This window comes from Carassius carassius, chromosome 45 (genome assembly GCF_963082965.1).
Source record: "Carassius carassius chromosome 45, fCarCar2.1, whole genome shotgun sequence".
NCBI lineage: Eukaryota > Metazoa > Chordata > Actinopteri > Cypriniformes > Cyprinidae > Carassius > Carassius carassius.
Genome location: NC_081799.1, coordinates 26449275 through 26460893, shown reverse-complemented (window position 1 = coordinate 26460893; position 11619 = coordinate 26449275). Strand labels below are relative to the sequence as shown.

General features: G+C 40.7%; 2 protein-coding genes across 2 annotated transcripts in view; both read left to right on the top strand.

Annotated features, from left to right (window-relative positions):
- Positions 1-9399, top strand: part of LOC132127478 (splicing regulator ARVCF-like) — a 31833-nt gene extending 22434 nt beyond the window's left edge. The window contains exons 11-18 of the mRNA XM_059539377.1: positions 4099-4249; positions 4329-4521; positions 4695-4806; positions 4919-5006; positions 5928-6004; positions 6929-7032; positions 7127-7932; positions 8922-9399. Of these exons, the coding sequence (XP_059395360.1) occupies positions 4099-4249; positions 4329-4521; positions 4695-4806; positions 4919-5006; positions 5928-6004; positions 6929-7021 (714 nt within the window). The 3' untranslated portion in view covers positions 7022-7032; positions 7127-7932; positions 8922-9399. The remainder of the gene's footprint in view (positions 1-4098; positions 4250-4328; positions 4522-4694; positions 4807-4918; positions 5007-5927; positions 6005-6928; positions 7033-7126; positions 7933-8921) is intronic.
- Positions 9400-9653: 254 nt separating this feature from the next.
- LOC132127489 (uncharacterized) lies at positions 9654-11327 on the top strand. Its single transcript, XM_059539390.1, has 2 exons — positions 9654-9711; positions 10504-11327. The coding sequence occupies exon 2, from the start codon at positions 10641-10643 to the stop codon at positions 11325-11327; it is 687 nt and encodes a 228-aa protein (XP_059395373.1). The 5' UTR covers positions 9654-9711; positions 10504-10640.
- Positions 11328-11619: the final 292 nt, after the last annotated feature.

The following is an 11619-nucleotide window of genomic DNA, read 5'->3' as shown; positions in this document are numbered from 1 at the left end:
AGGTTAAAGAGATGGGTCTTTAATCTAGATTTAAACTGCAAGAGTGTGTCTGCCTCCCAAACAATGTTAGGTAGGTTATTCCAGAGTTTGGGCGCCAAATAGGAAAAGGATCTGCCGCCCGCAGTTGATTTTGATATTCTAGGTATTATCAAATTGCCTGAGTTTTGAGAACGTAGCGGACGTAGAGGATTATAATGTAAAAGGAGCTCATTCAAATACTGAGGTGCTAAACCATTCAGGGCTTTATAAGTAATAAGCAATATTTTAAAATCTATGCGATGCTTGATAGGGAGCCAGTGCAGTGTTGACAGGACCGGGGTAATATGGTCATACTTCCTGGTTCTAGTAAGAACTCTTGCTGCTGCATTTTGGACTAGCTGTAGTTTGTTTACTAAGCGTGCAGAACAACCACCCAGTAAAGCATTACAATAATCTAACCTTGAGGTCATAAATGCATGGATTAACATTTCTGCATTTGACATTGAGAGCATAGGCCGTAATTTAGATATATTTTTGAGATGGAAAAATGCAGTTTTACAAATGCTAGAAACGTGGCTTTCTAAGGAAAGATTGCGATCAAATAGCACACCTAGGTTCCTAACTGATGACGAAGAATTGACAGAGCAACCATCAAGTCTTAGACAGTGTTCTAGGTTATTAAAAGCAGAGTTTTTAGGTCCTATAATTAACACCTCTGTTTTTTCAGAATTTAGCAGTAAGAAATTACTCGTCATCCAGTTTTTTATATCGACTATGCAATCCATTAGTTTTTCAAATTGGTGTGTTTCACCGGGCTGTGAAGAAATATAGAGCTGAGTATCATCAGCATAACAGTGAAAGCTAACACCATGTTTCCTGATGATATCTCCCAAGGGTAACATATAAAGCGTGAAGAGTAGCGGCCCTAGTACTGAGCCTTGAGGTACTCCATACTGCACTTGTGATCGATAGGATACATCTTCATTCACTGCTACGAACTGATGGCGGTCATATAAGTACGATTTAAACCATGCTAATGCACTTCCACTGATGCCAACAAAGTGTTCAAGTCTATGCAAAAGAATGTTGTGGTCAATTGTGTCAAACGCAGCACTAAGATCCAATAAAACTAATAGAGAGATACACCCACGATCAGATGATAAGAGCAGATCATTTGTAACTCTAAGAAGAGCAGTCTCAGTACTATGATACGGTCTAAATCCTGACTGGAAATCCTCACATATACCATTTTTCTCTAAGAAGGAATATAATTGTGAGGATACCACCTTTTCTAGTATCTTGGACAGAAAAGGGAGATTCGAGATTGGTCTATAATTAACTAGTTCTTTGGGGTCAAGTTGTGTTTTTTTGATGAGAGGCTTAATAACAGCCAGTTTGAAGGTTTTGGGGACATGTCCTAATGACAATGAGGAATTAATAATAGTCAGAAGAGGATCTATGACTTCTGGAAGCACCTCTTTCAGGAGCTTAGATGGTATAGGGTCTAACATACATGTTGTTGGTTTAGATGATTTAATAAGTTTATACAATTCTTCCTCTCCTATGGTAGAGAATGAGTGGAACTGTTCCTCAGGGGGTCTATAGTGCACTGTCTGATGTGATACTGTAGCTGACGGCTGAATGGTTGCAATTTTATCTCTAATAGTATCGATTTTAGAAGTAAAGTAGTTCATAAAGTCATTACTGCTGTGGTGTTGGGAAATGTCAACACTTGTTGAGGCTTTACTTTTCGTTAATTTAGCCACTGTATTGAATAAATACCTGGGGTTATGTTTGTTTTCTTCTAAAAGAGAAGAAAAGTAATCGGATCTAGCAGTTTTTAATGCTTTTCTGTAGGATATGTTACTTTCCCGCCAAGCAATACGAAATACCTCTAGTTTTGTTTTCCTCCAGCTGCGCTCCATTTTTCGGGCTGCTCTCTTTAGGGTGCGAGTATGCTCATTATACCATGGTGTCAAACTGTTTTCCTTAACCTTCCTTAAGCGTAAAGGAGCAACTGTATTTAAAGTGCTAGAAAAGAGAGAGTCCATAGTTTCTGTTACATCATCAAGTTGTTCTGAGGTTTTGGATATGCTAAGGAATTTGGATACATCAGGAAGATAACTTAAAAAGCAGTCTTTTGTGTTAGAAGTGATGTTTCTTCCATACTTGTAACAAGAAGTAGAATTTACAATTTTGGCTATATGAATTTTGCAAAGAACTAAATAATGATCTGAGATATCATCACTTGGCTGAATAATTTCAACACCATCAACATCAATTCCATGTGACAGTATTAAATCTAGAGTATGATTTCGACAATGAGTAGGGTCCTGAAACGTGTTGTCTAACACCAATAGAGTTCAGAATGTCTATAAATGCTGATCCCAATGCATCGTTTTCATTATCAACATGGATATTAAAATCAACAACTATTAAAACTTTATCTGCAGCCAGAACTAACTCGGATGTAAAATCACCAAACTCTTTAATAAAGTCTGTATGGTGCCCTGGTGGCCTGTATACAGTAGCCAGTACAAACATAACAGGGGATTTATCATTAACATTTGTTTCTCTGGATAATGTTAAATGAAGCACCATTACTTCAAACGAGTTATACTTGTAGCCTGCCCTCTGAGAAATCCTGAAAACGTTGTTATAAATTGAAGCAACACCTCCCCCTTTGCCTTTTAGACGCGGCTCATGTTTATAACAGTAATCTTGGGGGGTGGACTCATTTAAAATAATGTAATCATCAGGTTTTAGCCAGGTTTCTGTCAAACAGAGTACATCTATATTATGATCAGTGATCATATTATTTACAAAAAGTGTTTTCGTAGAAAGGGATCTGATATTCAATAAGCCAAGCTTCATCATTTGTTTATCCATATTGCTTCTGTTTTTTATTTGTTGAACCTCAATTAAATTGTTAATCTTAACTTGGTTTGGACGTTTTTTGTATTTTCTAGTTCGGGGAACAGACACAGTCTCTATAGTGTGATATCTAGGTGAAAAAGTCTCTATGTGCTGAGAATTAACTGACCTCTGTGACGTGAGGCAGCTAGCAGACGGTCGGTTTAGCCAGTCTGTCTGCTTCCTGACCTGGGCCCCAGTTAGTCAAGTATAAACACTAAGACTATTTGCCATATTTCTAGAGAGAAGAGTGGCGCCACCCCATGAGGGATGAAGACCATCTCTTTTAAACAGGTCAGGTCTGCCCCAAAAGCTCGTCCAATTGTCTATGAAACCTATGTTATTCTGTGGGCACCACTTAGACATCCACCCATTGAGTGATGACAATCTGCTATGCATCTCATCACCACGGTAAGCAGGGAGGGGACCAGAGCATATTACAGTGTCTGACATCGTGCTTGCAAGTTCACACACCTCTTTAATGTTATTTTTAGTGATCTCCGATTGGCGAAGTCGAACATCATTAGCGCCGGCATGAATAACAATCTTACTGTATTTACGTTTAGCATTAGCCAGCACTTTTAAATTTGCCAAGATGTCAGGCGCTCTGGCTCCCGGTAAACATTTGACTATGGTGGCTGGTGTCTCTATATTCACGTTCCGTACAATAGAATCACCAATAACTAGAGCACTTTCATCAGGTTTCTCAGTGGGTGCATCACTGAGTGGGGAGAACCTGTTTAATGTTTTGATCGGAACAGAAGAGCGGTGTTTTGACCCACGACTACGCTGCCTCACCGTCACCCAGTTGCCCTGCTACAGGGGCTCTGTTTCCGGAACCGAACAATGTACAGGAATCCCTGAGCTAGACGCATCCAAAGCCGCATCTAGAGCCCTAACATTCTTACTGTCCTCAATTAAAGTTTGGATGCGTGTCTCTAATTCTGAAATCTTCTCTGTCAGCCTAACTATTTCCCTGCATTTATCACATGTGAATCCCTCATCAGCGACAGAGATAGATAAACTATACATGTGGCAAGAGGTGCAAGAAACAATGATAGGAGAAGCCATTACTCACCGTGCTTGATGAAACTTCTTACTGCGGTTGTTTGATGAACTTGTCTAAAACACAAACTTCAAATCACAATACAGAGCAGTAAAGCATGAATCCAAGCCTCTTAATTAAACTTCCTCTATGTTTCTCAGTGGTCCAGTTATATCCGAGCAACGGTGCGTAAAGAGAAGGGTCTGCCGGTGCTGGTGGAGCTGCTGCACTCAGATGCTGATAAAGTGGTGCGAGCGATCGCCATTGCGCTCAGAAACCTCGCCATCGACCACAAGAACAAAGATCTGATCGGTAAGATCCAGAGCAGCAGCTTTACTCTGATGCTGTCCATGTGATGCTGAGGCTGACGGTCTCTCTGCTGCCCGGTCAGGGAGTTACTCCATGAGGGATCTGGTCAGTAATCTGCCCTGCGGTCAGCAGCGACCCGCCAAGAACCTGGAGGGAGACACAGTGGTGGCCGTCCTGAACACTATACTAGAGATCGTCTCTGAGAACCTGGAGAACGCCAGATTCCTCATCCAGGGACAGGGAATCCAGAAACTGGTCTCAATCAACAGAACCAGGTGAAAACACTGAACGAGCCACAAACTCAAACCCAAAACACCCTGTAGAATCCACTCCGAGCACCTTAGCTAGCACATAGCAACAGCGTACGCTTTGGTTCTGAGTAGATGTAAAGCTATAGTTTTGGTCTGATCAGGGTGTTTTCTGTCTTGTTGATCTGTGGACGTGTCAGCCAATCGGTGCGCGAGACCAAAGCTGCGTCACACATCCTTCAGACGGTCTGGGCCTATAAGGATCTGCGACACACGCTGTGTAAGGCCGGCTGGAACAAAACACACTTCAAGGTAACAGCAGTTAAAGTCAGACGGATGGATCGATGCGTGTTTCACAGCCATACGTATGAAATTAATTTCAGAGAGCACTGTGCGGATGATGAATCTCAATCGTGTGTTTCAGCCAGCCGTCTCCAGTCTGCCCAAAAAACTGAGGAACAGCAAGCAAGGGAACGATGACATCACACTGCCCTTAATGGAGAAGAACCAAGGTCTCTGATTCCTGCTTCCTTGTGTGTGTGTGTGTGTGTGTGTGAGTGTGTGAGTGTGTGTGTGTGTGAGTGTGTGTGTGTGTGTGTGTGTGTGAGTGTGTGTGTGTGTGTGTGTGTGTGTGTGTGTGTGTGTGTGTGTGTGTGTGTGTGTGAGTGTGTGTGAGTGTGTGTGTGTGTGTGTGTGTGTGTGTGTATGTGTTTAATGCACTGATGCAGTGATGTGTGTGAGTGTGTGTGTGTGTGTGTGTGTGTGTGTAATGCACTGATGCAGTGACGTGTGTGTGTGTGTGTGTGTGTGTAATGCACTGATGCAGTGATGTGTGTGTGTGTGTGTGTGTGTGTGTGTGTGTGTGTGTAATGCACTGATGCAGTGATGTGTGTGTGTGTGTGTATAATGCACTGATGCAGTGATGTGTGTGTGTGTGTGTGTGTGTAATGCACTGATGCAGTGATGTGTTTGTGTGTGTGTTTGTGTGTGTGTGTGTGTGTGTGTGTGTGTGTGTGTAATGCACTGATGCAGTGATGTGTTTGTGTGTGTGTGTGTGTGTGTGTGTGTGTGTGTGTGTGTGTGTGTGTGTGTGTAATGCACTGATGCAGTGATGTGTTTGTTTGTTTGTGTGTGTGTGTGTGTGTAATGCACTGATGCAGTGATGTGTTTGTGTGTGTGTGTGTGTGTGTGTGTGTGTGTGTGTGTGTGTGTGTGTGTGTGTGTGTAATGCACTGATGCAGTGATGTGTTTGTGTGTGTGTGTGTGTGTGTGTGTGTGTGTGTGTGTGTGTGTGTAATGCACTGATGCAGTGATGTGTTTGTGTGTGTGTGTGTGTGTGTGTGTAATGCACTGATGCAGTGATGTGTTTGTTTGTGTGTGTGTGTGTGTGTGTAATGCACTGATGCAGTGATGTGTTGCTGTCTCCTCTGCAGATGGATGCTGTACTGTGGATCCGGCAGAGCGAGCAGCAGATGTTCAGTGTCGCATGATTGAACGAGAAACTTTTCAGGTCAATGATCTTGTTGTGTCCAGTGTCATTTCTGTTTTCCAGACTCTTCATTCACATCAGATGTATTCATATTGCATTGTTAAAAGCAAAATGAGATCATCATATAGCAGATTAAACTGTATACCACTGCCCTAATGCCAAGGAAATGAAATATGAATTTGATAAAAATGAACATTTGCTGAAAATGTTTTCACACCCTCAGTTCATCAGAGATCAGGATGAGTTTGTTTCTTCATCAGGTTTGTAGAAATGTAGCACTGCATCAGTGTCTCATCAATGGATGCTCTGCAGTGAATGGGTGCCGTCAGAATGAGAGTCTGATAAAAACATCACAATAATCCACAGCACTCCAGTCCATCAGTGAACATCTGGAGAAGACAAAAGATGAAACACATCCAGCATTAAGATGATTTTAACTCAAATACATAGAGTCTATAATCCATAATAACACTTCCTCCAGTGAAAAAGTGTTCTGGTCTGAATCAGGAGAGAAATCTGCACAGATCCAGCAGCGTTTAAACAGATCTAAACTGGATTCTGATGTGAGAGACAACAGCAGATGCACTTTTTCACTGGAGGAAGTTTATTATGGATTATAGACTCTATGTGTTTGAGTTAAAATCATCTTAATGCTGGATGTGTTTCATCTTTTGTCTTCTCCAGATGTTCACTGATGGACTGGAGTGCTGTGGATTATTGTGATGTTTTTATCAGACTCTCATTCTGACGGCACCCATTCACTGCAGAGCATCCATTGATGAGACACTGATGCAATGCTACATTTCAACAAACCTGATGAAGAAACAAACTCATCCTGATCTCAGATGACCTGAGGGTGAGAAGATTTTCATTTTTGGGTGATAAAATGTACTGCGTAGTAGGAGTGACTCTCTGAAGAATTTCACGATGCTGAATGTGTTTCAGGGAGTGAATGATAAGAGGCTTTTCATCAGGACCAGCAGACCTGCGGTTGGTTTAGTGGAGCGGACGCCGCAGCCGCTGGACTCATGGGTCTGATCCGGCTCACGGTAAACCACATCATCACACACTCAGTCTTTCTATCATCTAACACATGTAACAATGTTGAGTTTCATCTAATATATGCTTGCTTTATTTTCATAGGCTGGAGATCCACTTTCAGACCTGCATTTAGACTGACATTATCAGCCTTCAGCACAATTCACCACAGAATCAAACGAGAGAAATACAACATATACTATGTCCACATCGATGACCTTTGTGAAGGAGAGCTGGAGGAACGGTGTCCGATCCGTCTGGAAGTGGAAGTTGACTCTTTGCTGCTTTGGCAATCTTCACTGTTAAACTCAAGATTCATGATGATGTGACGAGTCATTTATAGATCGTGTAATATCTGATCATACATCATATTACGATCTTGTGTTGTTACTATTGTTTATTTTTTATTGAGGAGTCTCTAAATTGTATAATAGTGTTCCAATCACACAGACAATTTCATCTCTTTATCTAAAGGTTTATGCATAAAAAATAAGAATATCAATAGGTTTTTGGGACTGGAAAAGCAGAAACTGTACTTATTATAGCCTATATATCAGAGATTTTAGCATTCCTTTCAGAACATCAGAGATTTAATGGCTTGAGAAATAAACATCTCTTCTTAATAACTCTATTTCGTCATGCATCCAATAGAAAATAAATAAAATAAAACGTATTCTTGCTTCGTGGCAATTCGCCGCACGCTGAATGATTCACTCGTCTGATGTGGATTCGAATCTTTCGAGCGATTCGAAAGAAAAGAGTCGATTCAAACGATGCGAGTGTTGAGCGTTTTTTGAATTCGCATCGGTTACAGAATCACTGAATCTTCAGATGCTGATCAGCAGAAATGAGTGAAAATCATCGATCCCTGACGGAGAAGAACCAAACCAACGCGAACAGAAACACAACAGGTGTGTCACACTCATATTCATTCATAATCACTTCTAACCTGATAATAATGTACAACTTTATATGATCTCTTTCATTAGTTCATGTGCATTCCGAGCAGTTTCAGTGTATCAGTGTATGGACCATACTGTAACTCTTCAGAAGACATCAGACCATTTTCTTTTTTTGTATTTATTTATTACAAATATTTTTGTATAAACATTTATTTACAACAATTGTAACAGTGGAGGAGATTTGTCCAGGTCAGGATAATTTAGTTAAAACGAATAATTGAATACATAAATAAATACTTGACATGAAATAAACAAGATAGAAAATATATTAAAAAGTACATTATTTTACTTTGATTAGTTGCCAAGGAAATATATTTTTAATTTTAATTTAGATTAAATAGGCATAATAGATAAATAATAAAAACTATGAAAACAGATGAAAAAAAAAAAATATATATATATATATATCAAAATGTGTTTTACAAAAAAGGTACAAAAGTAGCTTATAGGCCCATGTGACCCTGGAGCACAAAACCAGTCATAATTGTAATTTTTCTGAAATTGAGATGTATACATCATCTGAAGCTGAATAAATCATTTCTCCAGTGATGTCTGGTTTGTTATGATCAGACAATATTTGATAATCTGGAATCTGAGGGAGCAAAAAAATCTAAATATTGAGAAAATCATCTTTAAAGTTGTTCAGATGAAGTTCTTAGCAATGCATATTACTAATCAAACATGTTTTGATATATTTACGGTAGGAGATTTACAAAATATCTTCATGGAACATGATATTTACTTAATATCCTAATGATTTTTGTCATCAAAGAGAAATGTATAATTGTGACTCATACAATGTATCGTTGTGTATTGCTACAAATATACGACTGTGACACTGATGACTGCTTCTGTGCTGCAGTTGTAACTTGTAAACAGGTCTCTGATATGTGAATGAGTATTGCATTAGAGGTTAAGAGAAGTTTCTTTTTGTCCAGAGATGTTGTCCTCATCTGTCCAGTCATCAGCTGCTAATGAACCGGAGCAGGAGTCTGCTCCACAAACCCCTCACAGGAACAAGAGCATCGGAGCGGCTCATCCCGCCATCTACCTGAACACCCGCTCGCACAAACTGCTCAGGAGAGCCATACGCATCTGGAAGATGCCGATCCCCATCCTGAACCTCACGGGATCTTTGAAGCCGAAGCCCAGAAGCTTCCGAGAGCAACTGAAGCGAGTGGAAATGCTTCGTAATCGTTCTGAAGACTCGATGATTCCGAAGCCGATGACTCGCTCCGTCAGAGACCTGCAGCTGTGCAGCTCCGGGACAGACTCGTCTCCATCGCCCTCCAGCACCTCGCTGACGTCCCAGCGCAGCCTCCGCACGAGACCGGTCCACGTGCACCGCAGCCGCAGATACCGGAAACAGTTACAGCTCTACCGGATGCTGTCCGACATCAGGAGACGCAGACAGAGCCGTGACGAACCACACGAGCTGGAGGTCAGTGACACGCATGTGACCCTGGAGCACAGAACCAGTCATGAGGGGACATCTCTCCATCATCTGGAGCTGAATAAATCATCTCTCCAGTGATGTGTGGTTTGTTCGGAGGACAATATTTGTCTGAGATACAACTATTAGAAAATCTGGAATCTGAGGGAGCAAAAAAATCTAAATATTGAGAAAATCATCTTTAAAGTTGTTCAAGTTTTGTTCAAGTACGTCTGCATAATTAACCCTTTCATTACAGGGTCAGTCATCACCTGCGGCATCCTCTTGTGTTAAAGGTTAGTCTGTGCAAAATTTGCATATCATTTGAATGTTATTTAATTATATTAGTTCTCCAAGTGTGCACAAAGACAAAAGCAGTTGGTTGAGGTTTTCAGGAGCTCTGGGTACAATCAAATATATACAGGAGAATAGAAATCAAGAATAAAAATAAAAACAAGTATGCTTATGTACAGATGTGCACACACATTATGTACAACTGTATAAATATAAACATATTTGCCTATTCATAGTAAGTCTATTTATTGCCTATTTAACACCCATGTGGCATAACACCTTATAAATATCATTTTAGAATTAATATTTTTTTCTCTTCTGCTTACTGAAGCAATTTATTTTTATCAAAAATACAGTAAAAATAGTGAAATATTATTATGATTTCAAATATCTGTGTTCTATGTGAATCTGTGTTAAAGTGTAATGTATTTCTGTGATGCTCCGCTGTATTTTCAGCATCATTCCTCCAGTCTTCAGTGTCACATGATCTTCAGAAATCAGAATAATATGATGATTTACTGCTCAAGAAACATTTCTGATTCGTGTCGTGCTGCACAATATTTTTGTGGAAACTGTGATGCATTTTATTTTTCAGGAAGCACAAATGAATAGAAAGTTAAAAATAACAGCATTTATATGAAACAAATCTTTTGTCGCATTATACTTGTAATTTAATGCATCCTTGTGGAATACAAATATGCATTTCTTTCATTCATTATTGAAAGAAATGCATGTTTTTATTCTAAAAAAGCAGACTTCTGAATCAGTTTTCTCACACGTTATTGATCTCACAGGCTCCTCTGAGATTCAGGATGATGGCAGAGATTCGTCGTCTACCCAGAGTCCTCCAGTGATTCGGCCGCCGCCGAGAAAAACCAGTCGCCGCTTGTGGCGCAGACAACTGGACAGCAGCAGCTCAGACAACAGCCCGATGACCGCCACAGTTAACAGACAGAGACCGGCGAAAACAGACACACACAGTCACAACAGAAGTTCGTTTTCTTTCGCTGATGTTTCAAGCGAGTCAACTGAGTTTGATTTCCCTGACATTGTTTCTAGTGCAATCCAAGAAGCTCATGCACACAGAAACATTAACAGCCACGATCCATCTGATCTCAAACCGGATGAGGAATCAACTCACAAACCTCTTAAGATCACCGAGACGAACACAGATGAACATGAAAAGCCTGACACAGCATCACCGCACTCTGAAGCCTCTTTGGATTCACGGCTGAAGACCTTTAAAGAAGATCTCAAACACTGTGAAGATGCCACTGAGATGAAACAAGAGTCAGTTCAGTTCAAGAGTCCTTCACCCGTCAGAAACACACAGTCTAACGCAGACGCTCTCCAGAAACCAGACACTCCCAGACCAAAGTCAAGTGTGAAATGGAAGAACGTTATGATGCAGAGAGCACTGTGCTCTTTTACCTTTCCGTCTGAGGATCAGGATCCAACAGATGAATCCTGGAGCAGACTTACGCTGGAGGACGACTCGAGAGACTCAGAAAGAGCTGACGTGACGCCTGAATGTCCTGAGAAACCAGCCGAAGATAACGTCAAGAACCGAGCTGCGGGAGACGCTTGCATACCACAGGTGCTTATAACTACAGGATAGTCTATATTATATTCATCACGTTATTAAGGAATAGTTCACCCAAACAAGAAAATGTGCTCACTCTCAGATCATCAGAGATCAGGATGAGTTTGATTCTCCATCAGGTTTGTAGAAATGTAGCATTGCATCAGTATTTACTCAAAGGATGCTCTGCAGTGAATGGGTGCCGTCAGAATGAGAGTCTAATAAAAACATCACAATAATCCACAGCACTCCAGTCCATCAGTGAACATCTGGAGAAGACAAAAGATGAAACACATCCAGCATTAAGATGATTTTAACTCAAACACAT